The sequence below is a fragment of the Sinocyclocheilus grahami genome, unplaced genomic scaffold, assembly GCF_001515645.1.
Source record: "Sinocyclocheilus grahami isolate Dianchi unplaced genomic scaffold, SAMN03320097.WGS_v1.1 scaffold58.1, whole genome shotgun sequence".
NCBI lineage: Eukaryota > Metazoa > Chordata > Actinopteri > Cypriniformes > Cyprinidae > Sinocyclocheilus > Sinocyclocheilus grahami.
The window spans coordinates 1,078,881-1,102,901 of record NW_015505237.1 but is presented as its reverse complement, the minus strand read 5'-3'; the positions used below and the strand labels follow the sequence as shown (position 1 = coordinate 1,102,901).

Sequence of the window (24,021 nt, the reverse complement as noted above, 5' to 3'; positions counted from 1 at the left end):
TCTTATACTTTATACTTATTCTTTCATAATGGCTATTTTGTTCATTAAAACTGACATTTAACCAAAAAGGCAGAGTTGTGCTTGTCATATTCCTTTTTTTATTATAGGCTATACAGTGAAGATAATCAGTATATGTGCACATATTACCTAAACCACATATTAATGTTTTATATTTTTAAAATGAAAACGAAACGAGTTGTGTTTTATATTTGGAAGAAAACGGCAAGGCAGTGGTGCTTGATATCATTTCGTTTTATTGTAATGCGTGGATCTGTTGCATGAACCACATTTTTTGTGAGCCTATTAATATTTTAAATGAAACAGAAAAGAGGCAATGCTGTTTGGTATAATATTTCGTTTCACTGTAACGCATGTACGTTCCCTGAACTACATTTTTGTGGCTATTAATATGTTTAAATGAAAACGAAAGAGGCAGTGATGTTTGATATCATATTTCGTCGTATTGTATACACACATGTAGAAATTGCCAGAGTAGCCAAGGCGAGCTGACTGACGTTATCAAGCTCAAGGCAAGTTTATTGAATTTGATATAACTTGAACAAGTTATAATTCAAGTACGCTGCTGTTCCATTTGCAGAATTACCGGACTTGTGTCCCCCCGTCCCCAGGAGCTCGCACTCCCGAGTCCAACTTGCGAAGTCCGAACTTTGCGTGCTTGGTATTGAGAAACAGCTACAGTCTCCACCTAGCATGGTATATATGCTGCATGCCACTAGTAGACAGTCGACCCAAACACAGCTATTTCTTATAGTGTATTGTTGAATGGAAAGCACATTGCACAGCCTTTTCTTTTGTCGGAAGAGAGCATAATTTTAATACACATTAAACATAATGATGCAGAAGGCTATTTGATTTTGATTAGAATCAGTGCACCCGGTCATGCGTCAGCGTGTTACGGCGTGTTTGTCCCCGCCCCGCCCCTGACAGCGCGTGAAAATCATACGAGGTTGAAGAAGGAGGGGTTTGTATTAGATGAATGACTCCTCGAAAGGGGCGGAGCATCCAAGTCTTCAATTACTACTACAGCCGGCTGATGCGGGCACCGGTAGAAACACAGGTTGATCCCGAAGAAAACGGCTTAGGCGAACAGACACGTCGTTGTTGTTGTTTTTAATCGAACGGGTTTATTTTTTTCCTTTTTTGTTTCATATCATTCAATAACTGGATTCATAGGTAAAGTGTAAACGACTTTAAACGTAAATCTTCAAGAACGAGATGGCTAGAGGAGAGGGCGCAGAGCAGTACTCCAATACCAGTCTCCTTCAAAAACCCAGCCCAGATGGAATCAAACTGGCAGCAAAGGTAAGGAACTGAAAATAAGTTATGCTTTCATTCAGTGATAAGTTTATTAGCAGCGTCCGTGTTTCCCATGATTAGCTACAGCTTAAAATGTGCTTACATCTTTTGTCCTTCAGAGATCACTGAATTGAACGAAAGTATTTTAAATGCAATGAGGGAATTCGTGAGGTTATCAGTTGAAAGAGAAACATTTGTAATTTCCCCAGTATCTCAAATAATCGTTAAATATAGTGAAACTGACTAAACGAGTACAACATATTTCAGTTAAATTATTTAATTTTAATTTCCTGACAGATTTTTTGTTGTTGTTGTACGGATTTCAAGACTTACCCTATTACAGCAAAATAACCAGAAAAAGGCCAAACATATAAATATGACAACAATATAAATACAAATATGGAAAGCTCTGTCTCGGTTCAGTAAGTGCATAAACTACTTAAACGTCCCAATGCTTTGTAAATTATTAAAAAATGAATGCACATTTCCTCTATTCACTTTACTACTTAAGAGTTTGCATTGATTTTCAACAATGGCATGGTCTGCTAACAATTAATCCTTACTTAAAGTTTATTTATGGCAATTATTCTACCAATCACCCAGCAATTTTAGATGCGTAATATTTGGGTGTATAACACAAAGTCCTAATTAATTGATCCAAGTCTAGATTCCACATGCCACATCATCAGAATGGATAATCCATGCAACCCTAAATTTAAACAGTCATTTGATTTATGAGGTTGACATTATGTGATAGGGCTTTATTGCTGTAAAACGTGATATGCATTTATTGCTGATGCAGATAAGCTAAATGAGTCATAGATTCTGCATCCCAAAAGTTTCAGCTCTGATAGATGGAAATGGCTAAAACACCATCATTTAAATGGAGACTGGCTGGAGTCTTTTTAGTTTATCCTGACCGTTGCAAAGATGAAGGGAAACCTGACATTAGAGGATACCATCACAATTGCTAGAAATGATCGGTTGTCTTGTAGAAGTGTCCTGTTCGACAGCAGTATTTCACTGTTTAGTGGCATCATTACAAAACCATTGCATGTGTGTTTCTCTACTTATGGTTGACTTTATAGCAACCATATTTACCCCCATGTGTACTGGCATCACAAGCGAAGGCAGAATGTAGTCCAGAATTAATAAAAGACTCGCTCACACTACATGCCAACAAATCCTCTATTAACAGTCCTTAGTGAAGCAGCTGGCAAAGAATTGTTCTCTATTTCTGCTATAATAGCAATGTTGCGCTGAATTGGTGTCAGTTGGACACTTCCATAGGACTGTAATCCAGTCTCTTCGTTACATGACGTTGGAGTGTTAAGGTTGTCCAAGTGTCCTTTAACATGAGCAGGTGGCATTGAGAGAACACCATGTGCAATAAAGCCAAAGGTAGTTACTTAATGTCTTCACATTGCAACTTCAATGGTTTATTTTAGGAGGATGCATGTGACAGACACTTGACTAATGTATAAGAAATCACCAAACTGACTGAAAATCACACCCACTCTTGATAAATGAGAACAGGAGTGTCAAGCTCGTATTTTAAACCCATGACTCTCCCTGAGCCTCTTGAAATGTGCTGATCAGCCGTGAGTTGATGTACTGATGTTCATCACAGAAGAACGCTGCCTGTCTCCTCTGATTGTGTTCAGTGGGATTTCTTGCTTGAGGGCTCCCTGACCAAATATACTACCCAGCTGTATGGGAAATTAGGTTATGTTTGGATTAGAACCAAACAGCAAGTCAAGCAGAAATGCATAGTGTTAACATAATTAAAACCAGCGCTTTTCTAAGAGTGAAAATCCTAGCTATTCAACAACTTAAGCCAAATTACAAGTGTGTCTGGCCACCGTGTGCTACAATTATGTTAGTTTGAATCCCAACTGAGACACTGTGTGTGAACTCATATGACCTTAATGAATATAGCATCTGTACTGTATTCGTAATTATTTGCAGTGTCTTTTTATGAACGTCTCAAAACATACCCTGTTTCTTCCTCTTTTTTTTTTTTTTTTTTTTAAATATCGTGAATCAAGGGGCCGGTTGTCGGTATGCAGCAAGTTGTGTTATGCCATTGGGGGAGCACCATATCAGATAACAGGATGTGCAATCGGCTTCTTCCTTCAGATCTACCTGCTGGACGTTGCTTTGGTGAGTGAAACCGTGTGATTGTTTTTACTAATAACATCTTAATCATATGGATCAATCAACTGATTCATCATAGTTGATGAATTTTGATGAATTCGTGGAAAGGGCTTCATAACAGAAGATCAGAATGACTTGTAGAATGTAGAATCTGATTGCGATCCTCAGAGGGCAGTGGGTTTCTTTACTCTCCTGTTCACATAGTCAGAGGCGACAAGTACAGTTACAAAGGGGAATTGTACTGGAAAATGAATAGTTTTGCAAAGGCCTTTCATGCCATTAACTTTTGGGGGAGCTACTGTAGTCTTGGCAGGCTGATTGACCATATTAAAGAGTCTGAATAGGATTGCTCTAATAGCCTTCAGTGCTTATCATGTAACCACTGACTACAGAAGACAGTTTCCCAGTGTTAGTTCAGCAAATGTGTTTAATTAACAGTTATTCCTACAATACACAATCCTCCAGCAGTTTTACAAGTGTGTTGTACTAGAAGTAAAACGGTTTCAGCTGAGTAATATTGTGTGGTTTATGATCTCATGTATCTCAAGCTCATTGGGCAGGCCTCATGTGCTCCTCTTGATCGCTGTAAGAAGTTGTTGTAGTTTTCATGCTGCCTAGCCCTCGAAACGGTTATAAATATTTGTAGATTTATCATGAGAAGTCATATATGCAACTGATATGCAGTGGTACATATCTCTTCCTTATCACCAATGTAAAAATGTAATATTTAACAGAACTTTTTCCTGTTTAAAAAGTCTTTCTTTACTTTTTCATGTTAGTATTTCATCAGTTAGTTTGAGTTATCATTAAGTCCATTCTGATGCTGAATAAAAGTTCTTGGAAAACTCTCAACCAGTAATGTGTGATGATGACGACATGCTGGTCTTTCTCTTTTCTTGACAGTTGGACCCATTTTATGCCTCCATCATCTTGTTTGTGGGTCGAGCATGGGATGCCATCACAGACCCTACGGTGGGCTTTCTAGTCAGCCGGAGTCCCTGGACCAGATTTGGACGAATGATGCCCTGGTAAGTCTTTCTTCACCCCGTTGCATTGGATTTCTCCAAGGGTTTATCGTCTAGGTCTTTGTGCATTCATACCTTGATGTTCAGAGCAATCTTTCACATTAAACATTAAACAAGACTCAGAATTGTCTTGTTTAAGGAGCATGTTGCCTGTAGTAACTGTCTGCCCTTCTTAGGAAAATTAGTTTCACAATTCAACCCTCCACTAACTCAGAGGCCTCCTCTGTTGCATTTAAAATACGTCCCAAATGAATCTCTCTGCTCCGTCACTTGCTTTGTCTTCTGACCCATTTCTCTGTTGTTGTGAAATGTCAGGAGGTAGTCTTTAAGTGAGAGAGCCAAGTGTATCTGGTGATGTTTCTAAGTCAGAGTAGGCTTGTGGGCTAAATGAAGTCCCCTGAGCTCTCATGGGGGGTTGAGGGGTGTGATGGGTGGGGGGCTGGATACACCACAGTAGCTTTGCCTTCGGCCAATTTGCATTTTCAGCCGGCCAATCTGATTTGATTCTACATCACATGCATGACTAAACCACTTTATCAGTGTCCTGACAACAAGAAATGCTTTCCATTGAGCAACAAATTATAAGCAAGTTAAATGGTTCCCTTTCTTAACTTGTATTGCAGAATATATGGAGGCAAATATGCTTAAGAAACCAACATTTGGTCCAAAACTAGCTACCAAGTGACGGCATAATTTAGGTTAAAATTTAGCTTCTTACTCATTTTGGTGTAGTTAAACATTACTTCTAGCAAAAACAAATTCACTGTATTTAGACCATATGCCCTGAATGTTGGTAATTTGGTTGCGAAAAGTGCAAACCTCATAGAAAATCGAAATTGCTAATACTGTATTTAATTTGACCTCACGAGGCTGGCGACCAATATTTTTCCAATTATTTTTCAGCACGTCTTTTAATAGACGAACAGCTCTTTCCCACAACACAAAACACATGAAAAATTGAAACTTTGAAACTAGTGACCCTTAACCCTGCACTTGCACAAGCCTTATCTGTAGTGACAGTGATGCCTGCGACGATGGAGGTGTCTTCTTTAGAGAACGCTTGTGTGGTTCTCTACACAATGAAGGCTTTTGGGTTTGGTGAAAGCCTTATTGGGTTAGACTGTGAGAAATCTGGGTTTGCAGCATCAAATGAAGCAAATAACCAGTTTATCATTTCTTAACTGGTGTTCTCAACCTTGGAAAAATAGGCGATCAGGCTAACATCAAAAGCACTGTACACGATTCCACTTTCTCAGTCTTATTTTCCAAATGATGGTCAGTTTGAAGAGTGTTCAAGTCATCAGAAGTAGGAGGTCACTCATTGTATGAATAATTGGAAAACCACTCCGAGGAAGTAATGGGGGGATGGGGTGAGGAATGTGCGTCTGCTTTTTAACTGGACTCAGGGCATGTGAAGGAATCTGGTAGGAAGCTGGTGAGAAAGTTCTGCCCTATTGAGCTCATTTCAGTGACACTGGATCTGAGCAAGATGGGTTGTATCCTCTCAGGGTGGTGTGATTACAAGATCCCTAGTGATGCTAGACTTGTGCTGTGATGTCACTTGGGAGTACATGAGACAGGTTTAGTTCTGGGTATATGTGGGAGAGAAGGACTTTTTTCTCCCCTAACTATCCCTGTGGAGAGTCATATGGACCACAAGCCTGTATAATTTAATTTTCTCAATGCTTGATCACATGCATTATTAATAGTCACAAGCATGTGAGTTAAGCTATCATAATCCTGAAACGGAATTTATTGCAAAGGTTAGTCACACTTGCAATGGTATATTAAATGACATGAGCTGGGGAACTGTAAAGAAAATGTCAATATTTGAACATGTGATAGGATCTCATAAACCGTAAATGATTTTCAAGTCACCATAAACCTAAAAAAACATTTAGAGTCAGAACGGCTAAGAGCATCTCTGATCTTCCGTAATCCATGGGATATTTTCTGTCTATAAGCGACGTTGTGTAGATTGAATTATCTGAGGTGTAATTCCGCAAATGGCATGAATAACAGGACATTTGTCTTGTGCTGCCGAGCTCAGAAGGAAGACATTCCTTTTTTTCGTGCTGCATGCCTTGGGGGTTGGGAGTTATATGCAAAATGCGGCAACTCTTGAGTGGTCCCACCCATAACACACCACCTCTGTCGTCCAATCAGAGTGAGAGGGAGGCAGACCAACACAGCTTCAAATCTAAAGGCAGCATACTGGGGTTACTTTAGTTCAAATGCCAGCCTTGCTGGTAGAGTGAGATTGTTACTGTTTTGAACTAGCCACATTTTTTTTGCTATATGTGTGCACTTGAATATTTGTTCAGTTAAGGCTTTTTCTTGCTTTCTGAATACACATTTTAATTCAGATTCAAGAAACTATTGAGAAATCGAATATATGCAATCTAATTTCATAACAAATGTTTTAATAGATTGGTGATATTGTATAATAGAATTATACTGTAGTATATAGGTCAAAACGGCTGTAAAAGGTTTTGAGTTTTGTTGCTTTTAGTTCAGAAGATATTCTTGTGAATAATTTCTAATGCACTTTAATAACCCTCAATCCAGCAAACCCATTCCTACCTTTATGTCCTATTAAGTTTGTATAGACAAATATTACTTTGTTCAGTGCAAGCAAAGTCCAATATCTAATCTAAATAATGTCAGGGTGAACTTTTTAAAAATAATAATATTCAGTTTGTTTATTGTAATTGATCATTTAACTATATTTTGTTTTTATAGAGAGGCTAAATTTTTTTTGTTTTTGCACAAAATATGTGATGATAATAGTATACTAAAGCTCAGTGAAAAAATCTGACCTTATTTGAAATGAATATTTTTGGACTCTTACATCGTTCTGAACACATTTTTGCATTAAATTCTCTTGAATAACATCACTGCAGTACCTTTTTAAATTAGAAATGTAACACAGACAGGTTCATGCGAAAACTGCCAACGCTTTCTGGGGAATAGCTTTAATGACTTATATGGGTAGTGCTACACCTTTGAGTACTGCAGTCTTATTGGTAGCTGAAAGCATTATGGAATTAGCCAAAATATTTAATAAACAAACAGAAAGGGGGTGGAGAGGGGCGTGGGATGTACTCACTGAATACAAACATTCACATTCTGCGTAAATCGGTGGAATTCTCTGGGGTCCGATTCTGTTAAGGTCTGCTCTAGAAAAACCGCTAAGTGAGGCTCACCTTTTTTTTTTTTTAAATAATGCTGGGTTTTACTACTCGACATGTTAAGTCGCTACCAGGAAAACAAAATGTGGTACCATTCAGTTCTAAGACGTGTAATGCACCTGAAATGGTATTTCCTTGTACAGATGCGACAAATTAACCAGTATTAGACAATGTATTTCCACTTCAGCATCATGTTGGCCACATGGGTCACTGAACAAAGACAGGAAGTTATCCAATCAATTCTTTCATCGCTCATAGTCATGGGGGACAGAAATGACACAGTGCTTGACAAGGTTCAATGACACTAGTAAACTTCATCTACATGTACCTGATCCCAAACCTGTTTATCATGGGGAAGCAGAATACCAATCTAGTTATACTTCATTTTTTTACCTTTTGTACATTTCTTCTAATCTTATATATCTTTTCCTTGCAGGATTGTACTGTCTACGCCATTGGCCGTGCTATGTTATTTCCTCATTTGGTACGTGCCATCTGTTGACCAAGGCAAGGTTGTTTGGTACCTGATCTTCTACTGCTCCTTCCAAACATTACAGACGGTGAGTAACCATCTTTATATGACCGTAAGTTGTAGCCTGTAAAGTTCCTCATAATTTCCTTCTTGACCTTTTGGCATTGTCTTTTTCTTCAAAAAACAGTGCTTCCATGTACCGTATTCTGCACTTACTATGTTTATCAGCACTGAGCAGAAGGAGAGGGATTCAGCCACAGCCTACCGTGAGTTTCAAAGCATCTCCAGCTAGATACATCCATCCATCGTTTTCAAATTCACAGCTAACCGCTAATCTCTTATCTCAGGAATGACTGTTGAGGTTTTGGGCACGCTCATTGGCACTGCTGTTCAAGGTCAGATTGTGGGAATGGCTAACGCTCCTTGTATCAGCACTGGCAAGGACCTGAACTCTACAGATCTGCAGGGGGCTCCGGAGGTCAACATCACTGAGCCTAATGTTTCACTGAAGCATCTGGTAAGGATGTTTTCTTTTAAGGTTGACTAAATTAAAATTCTTGCTGTATTGGTATTAAATGCCTGGTATCATGTGGTTCCCACAGAGAAATGCTTACATGATCGCATCTGGTGTCATCTGCTCAATTTATGTCGTCTGTGCCATGGTCTTGTTCCTTGGTGTGAAAGAACAAAAAGGTAAGTGCTACTACTACCGCAAAGTTACATTTATTACAAATGAAACTTTATGTAATTAAACTTGCACTACTGTTTAAAAATTTGGGGTCGGCGTAAGATTTGTTTTTAATGTTCTTAAAAGAAGTCTATTATCCACTCGCTGCATTTATTTTGCCAAAAATAAAGTAAAAATTATAATTTTGTGAAATATTACAATTTAAAATAACTGTATTTGAATATATTTTACATTGTAATCTATTCCTGCGATGCAAAGCTAAATTTTTACCATCACTACTCCAGTCTTCAGTGTCACATGATCCTTCAGAAATCATTCTAATATGCTGATTTGGCATAGAAAAAACAGTTGTGCTGCCTAATATTTTGTATATAATACCCTTTTTCAAAGTTTCTTTGAATTGAATTGAAAGTTCAAAAGAACAGTCTTTATTTGAAATAGAAATATTTTGTAACATCGTAAATGTCTTTACTGTGACTTTTGATCAATTTAATGCATCCTGGCAGAATAAAAGTATTGTATTTCTTTAAAAACAACTCTTACTGACTCCAAACTTTTGAATGGTAGTATAGCTTCTTTTTTAAAGACTTTATGCTATCATAATTTAAGACTTCATTTTATGCTTTTATGCTGATAGCTATGAGGTCTTGTAGAAATTTTAAATGTGTATATCTAGAAAAGGTTCATCTTCTAATATGCTGGTAAAATTTACAAGTATAAATGCTGGAAATGTACCAAAACTTTGATGACTCGTGCTGCATAACAAAGATTTTTGTCCAATCCTCTGTAAAATGTCCCTACTACTGAAACTGACTTGTAAACAGCAAATCATAGTTTTTAACTGTGATTTAACTAAAGCCAATTGGCTGTCTTAAAACAGGGAAATGATCCATTCGGTATGTCTCGCCCATACTTTCTGTTTCAGTGAGAAATGTATGTAAACATTGAATCCCATGAAGTTGCTTGCAGATGTACCCGGGTTTTTCCACACTGCTCGGGTTTCTATGAGTCAGTAGGAAATGCCAGTGAATATGCTTAGCGGGGTGATTAGCTTTCACAGCACAAATAGGGCTGTCTAAATGAGGCGCATGGTAAAGGAAGGTTATTATTGGTGTTCTCTAGAGTAGTTTAGTTTAAACTAAAATATTGAGCCTTAACATGCAGACCTCAGTAGACTTTTCTAAGGAAAATCAAGCACAGTCTTGGCTCATCATCACACCTCATTTTTGGTTTTATCATGCTCAACACTTAGAAATGAAAGCATACGAGCAATTAAACAACATATTTTGTGGCGGATCCCTTATCATGCAATGCAATGACTCATTTTGGCAGCTAATCAAAATGTAAACGGTTGTGTGCACCAATTTCCTTTATTATGATTCTTCAGTAAGCTAACACCTGAGAATTGGTGGGGAAAAAGCCTAGTCTCTTCCCCACTGCTCTGTTATTCTTTGCATTTGATGTTGCACCATTAATTGCCATTTGTTTCCATCATCTCATCTTGCCTCTCTTCGTTTTGACAGAGACCTGCAGGGTTAGGACTGAGCCCATGTCGTTCTTCCAGGGCATTCGTATGGTGATGGGTCACGGCCCGTATGCCAAGCTGGTCATGGGCTTCCTCTTCACCTCTCTGGCTTTTATGGTGAGTTCTTGTGCAAATGATACATTCATTTCATGTTGAGCCGTGGTCACCACCAGCCGTTTGGGTTGTTTAAGCTGTGATCGCCATGTTGCCTTTGGCGATCGCTGTATTTGTTAAGTTTTGCTAATGTGTCTTTACTGTGCAGCTTATTATTTCTATAAACATTTCTTGCAGTTTCTGGAGGGAAACTTTGCACTGTTCTGTAGCTACACCCTTGGCTTCAGAAATGACTTCCAAAACATCCTTCTCGTCATTATGGTGAGCAAACTAAATCTGTCTTTTGTGGGCTTTTTGAATGCTAAAGACTCTGTATGGTCTGTAAAGATAGGTGAGGTGTCATTATGGAGTGATTGACAGTGACATTTTGACAGACAAATGTACAAAAGGAAAGCACTTATTGGGTCCATTACATAACACATTTGCATAATACAAGTTCCATTTTTGCTGACCATCTGAATAGACTAGTGTTTCCAGTAATGTATTACGCCTTAATCAACCCACAACTCGCTCACTACTCATAAAATGCTCCAGTATCGCAGAAAAGTTGTCAATATCCAGAGTATTGACAACTAGATTATTGTTTAAGGAAGAAAAAGGACGTTCATCTAGTTTCAAAGAACAAGAATGTCTTGTTCATTTGTTTTTGTCCTTGAGATCAGAGTGTTCAAACCCCAGATTCCTTTAAGAATTCATGTTCAATAAGAGAGTATTATTGTAGTCATGTAAAACCCGGTCTGCTGACTTTTTTTTCAGACTACAATAACCTTCGTTCAGAGAGCTGAATGCATGAATGGAACGTTTTGAGGCATTGTCCTAGATATGACAAAACATTCCAGTATTGTTGTCAGAAAGGTGTGTTAGGTAGCATTCTTACTGCTGGGAACCTGTGTGAACACGTAGATAGATAAATTCATTGCCAGAAACCTAATCTTAGCTAATGCCTTGTTCACACACATTATCAGTCACGAAAACCATCTTGCAGTGCATTGCTTTTACTGTATTACAAACTGATATCTCTGTCGGCATAGATCATCAAAATGTTTAATATTTGAAAAATGTTTGTCTTCCAAATCATCATCATGTGGTGTGACCAACATATACACAAAAACTAAAACTTTTTTTCATCCATTTTCAACAGTAGTTGTCTTTGAGCTAGTTCTATTTAAATTTTCTCTATTTCAGCTCTCCGCCACACTTGCCATCCCATTTTGGCAATGGTTCCTCACTAAATTTGGCAAGAAGACCGCTGTGTATATTGGGACTACAGTAAGTACTGGCAGCGGCACATAAACCTTCATTGAATTACACTAACTGACCAACAGTGGCTGCTTCTGGTCTGTCATCTACTGTAATTGATGCTTTGGTTCCTGTTACTGATGGTTTATATTCTCTATGCAGTCTGTGGTGCCTTTCCTGGTCTCCGTCGTCTTTGTGCCCAGCAATCTTATTGTGACGTACGTCGTGTCCTTTGCCGCTGGAGTCAGCGTTGCAGCGGCCTTCCTCCTGCCATGGTAAGTACCTGAGAATTGTACAAATGCATGTGCACTTACAGATTTGGTGCACTTTATTCATGGAGTGTGCTTTCCTATATGCTCAGGTCCATGCTTCCTGATGCCGTGGATGATTTTAAAGTCCAAAATCCTGAATCTCAGGGCCATGAAGCCATCTTCTACTCCTTCTATGTGTTCTTCACCAAGTTTGCATCTGGAGTTTCCTTGGGGGTCTCAACTCTTAGTCTTGAGTAAGTTTCACAGCCTTGTACATGAAATACTGGCTTTTAAATTGGATTATAGTGTTCATGATCCACTAAGCCCGGCTTTTTGTTTTACTGTATGAGAATCAGTCTGGCCTCCTGACATTCAGATTTAATGCGATTAGCGTCAGTTTTATGGGCTTTTGAGTTTGGAGACATGACCATATAGGATCGTGTTTTACTGTGAGATTCAGTGATCAGTCATGAGGATGGATTTATCTGGATGAACATGAATAACAGATTAATCTCTCGTTTCTTCTCTTTCAAACAGTTTTGCCGGCTATGTGACGAGAGGTTGCACGCAACCCGCTGAAGTCGATTTAACATTGAAGATCCTGGTGTCTGCTGCTCCAATAGTCTTTATCATTATCGGGCTGCTAATATTCATCTCGTATCCAATCAACGAGGAAAAGAGACAAGGCAACCGCAAAATACTTAATGAACAACGGTAAAGCCACCTATTGATTTGAAGTCTTTCAGTCACATGTTTTGCTTTAAAGACGTTAATCCTGCTCAACATTCTCGAAATCTATAAGTTAACATGGTACTTTTAAACCTCTAAAGCTGATTAAATGGCATTCTTTAAATTATTTTGCCTGTGTCCTTACTGTGTCCTGTTTTTTTTTTCTTTTCTTTTTTCAGAGAAAATGAAATCGACTCAGAAACAGACTCCACTGAGCTCAATGTGGTTTAATAGCACCAGAACACTAGACAGAACATCGTGCCAATCGCGTCGGACCAACAGAGCCAAAACAAACTGAGTGGATGCTTTGAACCAACCATGCTGCCTTGTGGCTGAAAACTTCCACCCATATCACCCCTACACGACCGCAAATCAAGTTGAAACGTAACCTTTGCCAGCTCAAGTTCAAAGTGCCTTGCCATTTCCAGTTGCAAGTGCTTATGGACGCTAGAAACATTTCCCTGAGTTGCACAAGGCTTTTGTGTGTTGCAAGTATTTGTGCTGCTCACTGGCATAGGATCTCAAAGCAGTGTCCAAAAAAAGCCAACTTTTGATAAGCACACATCTAGACTGCACTAAAAAATGATCTGAGGTGGGACATGTCTACCGTAAGAAGAAACTTGAAACATTTAAAAAAAGGTTTTTAGGTGCTACAACCAAAAATGCATTTCAATCGTGATTGAAAGGTACATTCTGGGAGGAATATCTGTGAAACTGTACACAACGGAGTAATATTTGTATGTAATTTAATATTTATAAATGCTTTTGTGAATCTAACTGGATAAGCAAACTTGAAACATTGAGACCTGAGTGGGGTTTGATTACATCAAACTTCAGTATTGTGCACAGAAGGTTATTGTTTATTTCTTGTATTACTTTCCTTCACATACTCCTTCTATTGTGTTCCTTTTCATCTGCTTCTGCTCTCTTGGGGCAAACAAACAGAGCTTGTTTAGAGGGATGCGCTGAGGGATAAACTTACAAATTTGGTCCCTCAACACCTTCAGATGATATGCTTCAGATCAGAGGATCTTATTCGATTAAGTTCTGGATGGGTTCACTGAAGTGTGGATCAAAGTGCTGCTGACAACTGAAGACTAGCAGGATGCCATTAGACTATGTGGGGTTAAAATGTACGATCAATTGCTTATTTTGTGAGGTGAACAAGGTTAAGTAGTTATTACTTTTGTTTTAGATCATGTGTTGATTTGATTTATGTCTGTTTCTCCCATCTTCCTTAATTTGTCTTGTTTAAGGGTCTCATTTGCATGAAATAAGGGCAATTCGAGCTGTCATTGCTGAATTATGTCTAATAGCCTATGCCATTAATTCCTATGGAAAAGCCAATCGGTGTGTTTATAGGTGACTGCTGTTTGTTTAGGTGTTAAATTAATCTGATTTCTGGTCTGTTTGTTTCGTGTCAGTGTCCGTATACAGTAGTTGTCTCAAAAGTGCTTTTATTATCGTATAGTTCTCTGCCTGTAACTTCTGTGTGTCAAAGATCTGAATGCCAAATGTTTCTCTACCATCTGTAAGTGCTGTGATAAATGTACATAGACCATCTGAAAATATTAAGTCATATTTTTTATTTTCTATTTAGGGAAAATGGAATGGCTTGTAAATAATATTTGTGTAAATGTCTTATTTTATACATATGATGCGCATTGAAATCTCATCAGTGCATGTTTGGAGTTCATACGGTTTCCTAACACGTGTCAATTTTGTATTGATGCATCTGTGACTTTTTTCATTTTCATTAACACCGGTTTGTGGTGATCTGTTAAGATTTCTGTATTCTGACATCAAACATTACAGTTATTGTATATAACAGATGTGCTGATGTTTGTACATAGACGTGATATTTCTGGATGCAATTGTGGTAAGTGTGTAGTTATTTAAAAGAAACGATGTTACAAAAATGTTTAATAAATACTAATTAATATTCAAGGATCATCATTTGCTTTTTTCCCCTTCTACCACCTCAGCCTCTTATATAATAAAATCTAAAAACATTTTTCCTATCTGTCTGTCCCATAGACTAAAAAAAAAAGGTCTGTACAGAGAGAGAGCTGGCATACTTTATTTTTTTATTTTGAAGAAATCCAAATTCCATTTCACTGTGGCTTTTCTTCAGTGTCATATTATTTCATTATGAAATATTATCGATATCGGTTTCAAAACGCGGTTTTCAAAGTGTTAGTCCATTTTAATTCAAAAAGGAGAGAAGGACAGAAAAATCTCGCAGTCTCAACAGGGTCAGTGTAGGAGCGCCTCCTGGAGGAGACAGGCAGCAGCTCAATGGGTCGCATCTTCACGCGCTCGATTACTCTTCCTGCTGTTGAATAGCTGGACAATCTATTGTTCTGAGCTGATGCAACACTATCGTTACAAAGCAAAATATTTTAAAATAGCTTAATAATACACATTTAGTTATATATGTCTAATATATTTCACCGATATATCCAAATATTTTTGTAAACTCGTGTACATAAATTGATAAAACTAACTTTCATTCATAGATATAGCTGAGGGGCTTTTATGATGAAATCCGTGATGAAATCTTCCAACAGAAAGAGCCTGTCACCGGCACACACGCTTCTCAGATACCACCGGTGAGATTTAATGTGCATTTGTATTAAATATCTGAGCTTGTGTCATCGATTATCGCTGACATTTTATAAGGATAGTATTACATTTATACCGACCTATGTCCTGCTTTGAGGTGTTTCTATCTCTCTGGGAAATGCATAACGTTACATAAGACAGCTCATCCTCAGAGGTTCATTCATAGCAGGCGTCATTTTAACTCGGGGCTGAATAACTGTTCCTAAAAATAACAGTTTTGACATATGGCTTCTACCAGAACCACAAATTGAGTTTATGCTCGTTATTTGTCATATAAGCCTGTGATTACTCCATTCGCACAGAAGCGGCAGACATCATGGGAGAGCAGCGGAGTCCTGATGAGAAGTTCCAGCTCATCACCAGAAACCTTCAGGTGAGAAACTGCAGGGAAAGATGTTAAAGCGATAGTTCACCCAAAAACTAAAATGTGATGTTTATCTGCTTACCCCCAGAGCATCCAAGATGTAGGTGACTTTGTTTCTTCAGTAGAACACAAACGAAGATTTTTAACTCGAACTTCGTTCGACTCGTTGCAGTCTGTCAGTCATATAATGGCAGTCAATGGGCTCCGCGACTTTGAGAGTAAAAAAAAAACATACACAGACAAAACCAAATTAAACCCTGCGGCTCGTGACGATACATTGAGGTCTTAAGACACAAAACGATCGGTCTGTGCAAGAAACTGAACAGTATTTATATCATTTTTTACCTCTGATCCACCGCAATGTCCAACTTTCCTGTGCGCGTTCTCGACAGCCGGCCCGTGACGTTATAAGTAGATGCCTCATTAGTGACTGTTTCGATGGGCTGCGATATGTTCCAAAATGGCAGACACGTAAACGTATCTGGAGCGGTCGAATAGGGCATCTATACATATCTATGATAGTAGACGCATGTGCGGAAGCAATCTGTCGCGCGTATACTTCACTCATTATTTACACAGTGCAGAGAGATTGCGTACGTGTTCACTGGCACTGCGATGATCTAAATATATTTAGAAGTACAGGTCATCACAATGGAAGATGATTTTGAGATATCATCAGACAATGTGGAATTTTTTGCCCAACGGTATGTATTTGACGTCACGCGCCGGATGTTGTGAACGCGCTCAGGACAGTTGGACATTGCGGTGGATCAGAGGTAAAAAAGGATATAAATACTGTGCAGTTTCTTGCACAGACCGATCGTTTCGTGTCTTAAGACCTCAATGTATCGTCACGAGCCGCAAGGTTTAATTTGGTTTTGTCTGTGTATGTTCTTTTTACTCTCAAAGTCGTGGAGCCCATTGACTGCCATTATTAGACTGATAGACTGCAACGGTTTGAGTTAAAAATCTTCGTTTGTGTTCTACTGAAGAAACAGTCACCTACATCTTGGATGCCCTGGGGGTAAGCAGATAAACATCACATTTTCATTTTTGGGTGCACTATCCCTTTAAGAGATTCCCAAATTCCTTGTAACAGCTCAAAAACATATTTAACATTTGAAGCATGTCTGTTGTTGTTTTGAAGATATTCATTATTTCGTTTTTTTTTTTTACATGCACCGTTAGTGAGGTGTCTGTTCTGTCAATTTCAAAAGACTGTTTCTGCCACTTATTTTCTCAGGAGGTTCTTGGTGAGGAGAGGTTGAAGGAGATCCTGAAGGAGAGGGAACTGAAGGTCTACTGGGGAACAGCAACCACGGGCAAACCCCATGTGGCCTACTTTGTCCCCATGTCAAAGATAGCTGACTTCCTGAAGGCGGGCTGTGAGGTTTGTCTCTGGTGTTCTGTATTTGTTCCGAGTTACTTGCATGGACAATTTGTCAGGTGTGTATAACTATTGATGTTTCTGTTCTGTAGGTGACCATCCTCTTTGCTGATCTCCATGCCTATCTGGACAACATGAAAGCTCCCTGGGAGCTCCTGGAGCTCAGAGTGCAGTATTATGAGCAGATCATTAAGGCCATGTTGGAGAGCATTGGAGTTCCCCTCGACAAACTCAAATTTGTTAAAGGCACAGACTATCAGCTCAGCAGGTAACCGTCCCTTTTATTTAAATACTGTAGCTATAATTTCAAACAGTTACATAGGATGATAATTGACCAAATGGTTTTTAGGGAAGAGATATGTTTTGTTGTGTTGTCAAACATGTTGTTCTTACCATGAATACAAAGATGATGTTTGTGGTTATTTCTTTAAGAAGGAGGCAAATGCTTTGTGTGGTTGATTTATTATAGAGAGTACACTCTGGATGTTTACCGACTGTCATCCATGGTCACTGAACATGATGCCAAGAAAGCAGGTGCTGAGGTGGTCAAACAGGTTGAGCATCCTCTTCTGAGTGGCCTGCTGTATCCTGGACTACAGGTATGAAGACCATTTTTTGCTAACATTTTCCTAATCTTTGTAGTCTTCTAGAAGGGTCTGTAAGTATTTGTTTTCAATAATAATGTGAACATGGAGTCAGTTTTAAAAACCTGCTTATTTTTTCATATTGGTGCAAATGCAAATATACAACCCATTCAAATTATGCTGCTTATGTATTTCTACACTACTGTTCACAAGTTTGGAATCAGTATTTTATTATTACTTTTTTAAAAGTAATAAATACTTTCATTCAGCAAAGGTGCATTGAATTGATCAAACGTAACAGGAAAGACAATTATATTATTCGAAAAAAGATTTTTTGTGACACTTTTTTGTTCTTTTAAATTGATTTTTCTTCCACAAAATATGAAACTGATTTCAACATTATAATAAGAAATGTTACTTGAGCAGCAAATCAGCATATTAGAATGATTTCTGAACAATCATTTTAAAATAGAAAAGTTATTTTAAATTGTAGTAATATTTCACTATATTACTGGTTTAACTGTAATATAATAATATTTTTAAATAAATGCAGCCATTGTGAGCATTAAACAAAAAAAAAAGTCCTACTGACTCTAAACTTTTAAACAGCAGTGTATGGTTGTCAGTACTGAGTACTTTATTCATTTATTTAAACCTACATTTCTGGATTGGATGATTTTCTTTTTTTTGGCGTTTTGTTCTATTTTCTAATTTACTGCTTATTCCAGACACTGTGACATTGTTTTTCATTTCTATCAGGCACTGGATGAGGAATACTTAAAAGTAGATGCTCAGTTCGGTGGTGTGGACCAAAGGAAGATCTTCACATTAGCAGAGAAGGTACATTTATACCTATTTCTTATTCCATAAAGGGGTCATAGGATGCGATTTAAATTTTTCCTTTCTCTTTGGAGTGTTACAAGCTCTTGGTGCATAAAGAAGATCTGTAAAGTTGCAAAGACTAAAGTCTCAAATCCAAAGAGATATTCTTTATAAAAGTTAAGAGTCAGCCACGCCTACCTAAAACGGCTCGTTCTAACACGCCCCCACATATCTACCTCACTATGTGGGAAGATTTGCATAACGCCGCCCAAATGTTCACGCAAAGAAAGAAGGCATAACTTTTATTCTCGCTGTAGTATTGTTGTTGCTGTGTGTTTCGTTGTGAAAGCAAAACTACTTTGTTTGGCCTTCCAAAAGAGGACGATATCTGCTTCGTCATGTCTGGAGCTGATCCGTGCTGGTCGCTGAGAAAATACGTCAACTTCGCTCTGTGGATCGCCGGATCGGCTTTCACCATGGACGAAGCGGAGTACAGCCACATGTGGTTGCCGCAAGCCCTCCGGACGCTCCTTCGTCGAATCCGCCGGCCGCGCTGTTCTCAAGCCCGCCGGCCTCCGCTCACTCTAGCCTGTTGTGTGTGAAGCTGTGTGTTTCGTTGTGAAAGCGAAACTACTTTGTTTGGTATTCCAAAACAGGACACGACTACAAATCAGTGGTTAAGTTGTATTTACAACACTGTTCAAGGACCCTTCAACCCAAATATTCAGATGTGTGCAGCACATGTTATGGAGGACTGTTTCCTGGTAGAGTAGTCTACAATGCCGGCTGTTCTGACTAACAGACTGTAAGTAGGTTTTTATATTTAAAGAATTTGCCACTGATGATTCAAACGCGAGTTTTGAGCAGTGTAGAGTAGCACATGGTTTTATGTTTACGCGATGCGATGCAACGCGTAAAAAGACTGTATAAGTCATTATAATCCGTAGTTATGTCCCCACTGGATGCAACAAATGCCTCGATTATAATGGGCTTTAATGTTTTTGTCTCGTCGCTCCAGCCGGGACACGGCATCACAGTATGGTAGGGGCGTAACATTTCTGTCACACGTTTGAGGCATTTTGCCAATCACAACGCACTGGACTGCTGGCCAATCAGAGCACACCTCGATTTTCAGACCGATGAGCTTTGTAAAAATCGACGCGTTTCAGAAAGGTGGGGCATAGAGGAGCAACAATAATGTACAGTATGAGGAAAATAATGTGTTTTTGAACCTTAAACCGCATAAAAACATTTTATTACACCAAATACACAAAATAATGTTCTCTGAGGCAACATCATATGACCCCTTTAGATGTTTTTAAACTTAATGCTCACCTATACAGTACTGTGTAAAAGTCTTGATGCTTAGATTCACAATAGATGCTTCTCAAAAGTTTTGGATTTAATGTTTTTTCTTCTTTTGCAGTTTTTGCTTTAGCTTGCCTGTAGGAAATACAAACAAACCTAACTCGATTATAATATTTGTAGAAAAACTTTTAAAAATGTAAAGTTGGTATTTCCTACTTGTACACTAAAGCAAAAAATATAAAGTCTTAAATGTTTCTGTGAAGCATCAGATGCAATAATGTGTGAATCAAGCTTTCTGTCATGATGTCATACTGATTTGATGTTACTCTGTCCTGATCCCAATAAATATATGGGTATGTTTGCTGGATATATTTTGTGTTTTAGAACTGTTGTTTTCTCTTTTTTTTTTTTTGCAGTATCTGCCCTCTCTTGGGTACACCAAACGTATCCACATGATGAACCCAATGGTGCCTGGACTGACGGGGGGCAAAATGAGCTCCTCTGAGGAGGTACGTTACCATTTACACCTTCAAAGATTTCAAGAATGCTGTAAGATAAAGATTTACAATCACATTCTTCAATTCATGTATTTAAAGAATCGTATTGATTCTGCAGGATGGGATAATGGCGTATGCTGTTGTATTCCAGGTGTCGGGTTGATACACTAAGATTCATCATTCCCAAACTTTCATATCTGCTACAGGAATCCAAGATTGACCTGCTGGATAAGAACCAAGAGGTGAAGAAGAAGTTAAAGAGAGCCTTCTGTGAGCCTGGAAATGTGGAGAATAATGGAGTTCTGTCCTTTGTCAAACATGTGCTTTTCCCTCTGCACTCTGGTGAGTTCAGGCAAAAAATAATAATTTTGGAAAAACATCTAGTTAAGTGCTTAATGATGTGTTCTGCTTTTTAGAGTTTATAATTTGCAGTATCTGCCCTCTCTTGGGTACACCAAACGTATCCACATGATGAACCCAATGGTGCCTGGACTGACGGGGGGCAAAATGAGCTCCTCTGAGGAGGTATGTTACCATTTACACCTTCAAAGATTTCAAGAATGCTGTAAGATAAAGATTTACAATCACATTCTTCAATTCATGTATTTAAAGAATCGTATTGATTCTGCAGGATGGGATAATGGCGTATGCTGTTGTATTCCAGGTGTCGGGTTGATACACTAAGATTCATCATTCCCAAACTTTCATATCTGCTACAGGAATCCAAGATTGACCTGCTGGATAAGAACCAAGAGGTGAAGAAGAAGTTAAAGAGAGCCTTCTGTGAGCCTGGAAATGTGGAGAATAATGGAGTTCTGTCCTTTGTCAAACATGTGCTTTTCCCTCTGCACTCTGGTGAGTTCAGGCAAAAAATAATAATTTTGGAAAAACATCTAGTTAAGTGCTTAATGATGTGTTCTGCTTTTTAGAGTTTATAATTAAAAGAGATCCAAAGTGGGGAGGTGACAAAGTCTACACAGACTATGAGGAAGTAGATATGGACTTTGCTGCAGAGGTATCTAAACAATACTTATATTTACTTGACGGGGTAGTTCACCCAAAAATTAATTCATTATTTTCAAATCCGTCATTAATTACTCACCCCCATGTCGTTCCAAACCCATAAGACCTTTGTTCATCTTCAGAACACAAATTCTTTCTGACTTTCTGACCCTGCATAGACAGCAACACAACTGACATGTTCAAGGCCCAGAAAGATAGTAAGGACATTGTTAAAATAGTCCATGTGACATCAGTGGTTGAACCGTAATATTATGCTTCATAAAATTACGGTTGAACCACTGATATCACATGGAATATTTTATCGATGTCCTTACTACCTTTCTGGGCCTTGATTGTGGTAGTTCCCTTGCAGTCCATGCAGGGTCAGAAAGCTCTCTGATTTCATCAAAAATATCTTAATTTGTGTTCCGAAGATGAACGAAGGTCTTTCGGCTTTGGAATGACATGAGGGTGATTAATTAATGACAGAATATTCATTTTTGGGTGAACTATCTCTATAATGTATGAAAAACACATGTTTGCATAAATCGAGTTGAGCATCCTATTTTGAGCTCCTGCATTGCTTACCTGCAGCAAATCCATCCTGGTGACCTGAAGGCTTCAGTAGAGTTGGCTCTTAACAAACTGTTGGACCCAATCAGGAAGAAGTTTGAGACACCAGAGTTGAAGAAACTGACAGCATCAGCTTACCCAGAGCCCTCCAAAAACAGTGAGTGGAAATACACAATATCTAAAAACATAATCACTGACACTTGTGAACCCATTTAACAGTGTTTCTTCAAGTTCTAGATTAAGTTTTAGGACAAGGAAGAACTTCCACATCCATTTACACATATGTTGAAATTGTCATTGCTTCACAGAAGGAGGAGCAAAGGGAAACCCTAAACAAACTGTAGATGAAGAGGAGGTCATCCCATCTAGATTGGACATCAGAGTTGGCAAAGTCATCAGTGTAGAAAAGGTAGAGAAAGCCAGCTATAATTTTATGAGTTTTTTTTATAGTAAAAGAGTGTTTAAATAACCTTGTTTTTTTTTGACCTGTTAGCATCCAGATGCAGACTCGCTGTATTTAGAGAAGATTGATGTGGGTGAGGAACAGCCACGGACTGTAGTGAGTGGACTGGTGGCCTACCTCTCACAGGAGCTAAAGTCATCAGTGTAGAAAAGGTAGAGAAAGCCAGCTATAATTTTATGAGTTTTTTTTATAGTAAAAGAGTGTTTAAATAACCTTGTTTTTTTGACCTGTTAGCATCCAGATGCAGACTCGCTGTATTTAGAGAAGATTGATGTGGGTGAGGAACAGCCACGGACTGTAGTGAGTGGACTGGTGGCCTACCTCTCACAGGAGCAGCTTCAGGATCGTCTTGTTGTGTTGTTATGCAACCTAAAGCCCCAGAAGATGAGGGGGATTGAATCTCAAGCCATGCTGATCTGCGCTTCAATGTTAGTAGGACTGATGCACCCTAATTCAACCATTTCATTCAATCGGCTAAGTTCTTATAGTAAAAATCATCTCGATTTTTGATTTTTCTAAATGTGATGGTCTTCAGTGAGGGAGAGCCCAGGAAAGTGGAGCCTTTGGATCCACCAGAAGGATCAGCACCAGGAGACCGTGTTTATGTAGAAGGATATGAATCAGGCAAACCAGATGATGAATTGAAACCAAAGAAAAAGGTGTTTGAAAAGTTGCAGGTTTGTGAGTTCTATGTCTTTGTACTTAAAGATTCATATTAAAGTATCACTGTGTCTTATTCTTGGTTGTATGTTTATTTGTCTGATCTCTTCAGGTGGATCTGAAGATCTCAGGCGAGTGTGTTGCACAATGGAAAGAGCAAAATCTGATGACCAAACTAGGACAGATCACCTGTAAAACACTGAAGGGTGGAAATATTAGCTAGTTGTCTTCACCATTTCTCTCAAAATCCTCAAAGCTAGTTTGAATGACAGCCCAGTATCCCCGTGACAAGTACACAGTGTCAGGTATTGCTCATCATAGCCATCCAAAACTGTTAACTGACTCTAATGGAGAAGCAAATGGCTTATAATGCCATTATTTAATTTCAACTGTCCCATTCAGCCATATCAACCTCTGAATTCTCTAATAGCACATGATTACTGCAGCAAAGAGCTTTACATTGCATGTATTGCCGTCCAGGATGTTTTACACAAAGTACTGCAGTAAATAATGTCATGCTCATTTGTTTGAATAACAAATGAAGACTCTTGCAGGAGTTCATCTGTTATCCTTAAACTCAGGTCCTCCTGTTGTGCCATGTCTGGAACTAGATCATTGCTTACAATGATCAGTCTCCAGTCTGACAATGTTCAAACTATTTAATCATCAGTGGAAACGGTTCAGACATGGACAGTCTATATACTCAATAAACTGTTGTGGATACATATTTTAGCATTAGTTAGCTTACTTCACAGAGAAACATAAGGAATTTCATGTAATAAAACATTCAGAACTCATCTGATGTTAACCAAATTCATTGAAATAAACAACAACGATTCATAACTTTTTGCTATATATTTTGGTGGAATGATAATGGAAATGCCTTTGAAGGTACTTTTAGAGTTTGATCTGCTGAAGAGATATTTAAATATATGAACCTGATAAATGTTTGGGAGCCTATTTTGAAACACCACCATATGAGCAATACAATTTAATGATTGATTAAAGATTATGGAAAATAGAATTCA

The 24,021-nt window shown here is 38.4% G+C and overlaps 2 protein-coding genes across 2 annotated transcripts; both read left to right on the top strand.

Annotated features, from left to right (window-relative positions):
• Positions 1–1,032: 1,032 nt before the first annotated feature.
• LOC107584275 (sodium-dependent lysophosphatidylcholine symporter 1-B) lies at positions 1,033–14,655 on the top strand. Its single transcript, XM_016270830.1, has 14 exons — positions 1,033–1,322; positions 3,357–3,480; positions 4,378–4,502; positions 8,127–8,250; positions 8,350–8,428; positions 8,510–8,679; positions 8,765–8,855; positions 10,374–10,492; positions 10,667–10,750; positions 11,675–11,758; positions 11,891–12,003; positions 12,090–12,233; positions 12,517–12,693; positions 12,888–14,655. Exons 1-14 carry the CDS (start codon positions 1,237–1,239, stop codon positions 12,937–12,939), a joined length of 1,572 nt encoding a protein of 523 aa, XP_016126316.1. The 5' UTR covers positions 1,033–1,236; the 3' UTR covers positions 12,940–14,655.
• Positions 14,656–15,249: 594 nt separating this feature from the next.
• yars1 (tyrosyl-tRNA synthetase 1) lies at positions 15,250–24,011 on the top strand. Its single transcript, XM_016270829.1, has 14 exons — positions 15,250–15,320; positions 15,636–15,706; positions 16,941–17,087; positions 17,177–17,352; positions 17,554–17,683; positions 18,428–18,508; positions 20,215–20,307; positions 20,502–20,637; positions 21,225–21,310; positions 21,892–22,027; positions 22,179–22,279; positions 22,568–22,761; positions 22,869–23,010; positions 23,106–24,011. The coding sequence occupies exons 2-14, from the start codon at positions 15,650–15,652 to the stop codon at positions 23,214–23,216; spliced, it is 1,590 nt and encodes a 529-aa protein (XP_016126315.1). The 5' UTR covers positions 15,250–15,320; positions 15,636–15,649; the 3' UTR covers positions 23,217–24,011.
• The last annotated feature ends 10 nt before the right edge of the window (positions 24,012–24,021 follow it).

What these genes read in the sequence shown, in the direction of transcription:
- LOC107584275 (XM_016270830.1), top strand. Translation starts at nt 1,237, where the DNA reads ATGGCTAGAGGAGAGGGCGCAGAGCAGTACTCCAATACCAGTCTCCTT. An exon ending in CCTTCCAAACATTACAGACG is followed by an intron (nt 8,251 to 8,349) that starts GTGAGTAACCAT and finishes TTCAAAAAACAG; the next exon opens with TGCTTCCATGTACCGTATTC. An exon ending in TCACCTCTCTGGCTTTTATG is followed by an intron (nt 10,493 to 10,666) that starts GTGAGTTCTTGT and finishes CATTTCTTGCAG; the next exon opens with TTTCTGGAGGGAAACTTTGC.
- yars1 (XM_016270829.1), top strand. Translation starts at nt 15,650, where the DNA reads ATGGGAGAGCAGCGGAGTCCTGATGAGAAGTTCCAGCTCATCACCAGA. An exon ending in TGCTGTATCCTGGACTACAG is followed by an intron (nt 17,684 to 18,427) that starts GTATGAAGACCA and finishes CATTTCTATCAG; the next exon opens with GCACTGGATGAGGAATACTT. An exon ending in CCCAGAGCCCTCCAAAAACA is followed by an intron (nt 22,028 to 22,178) that starts GTGAGTGGAAAT and finishes ATTGCTTCACAG; the next exon opens with AAGGAGGAGCAAAGGGAAAC.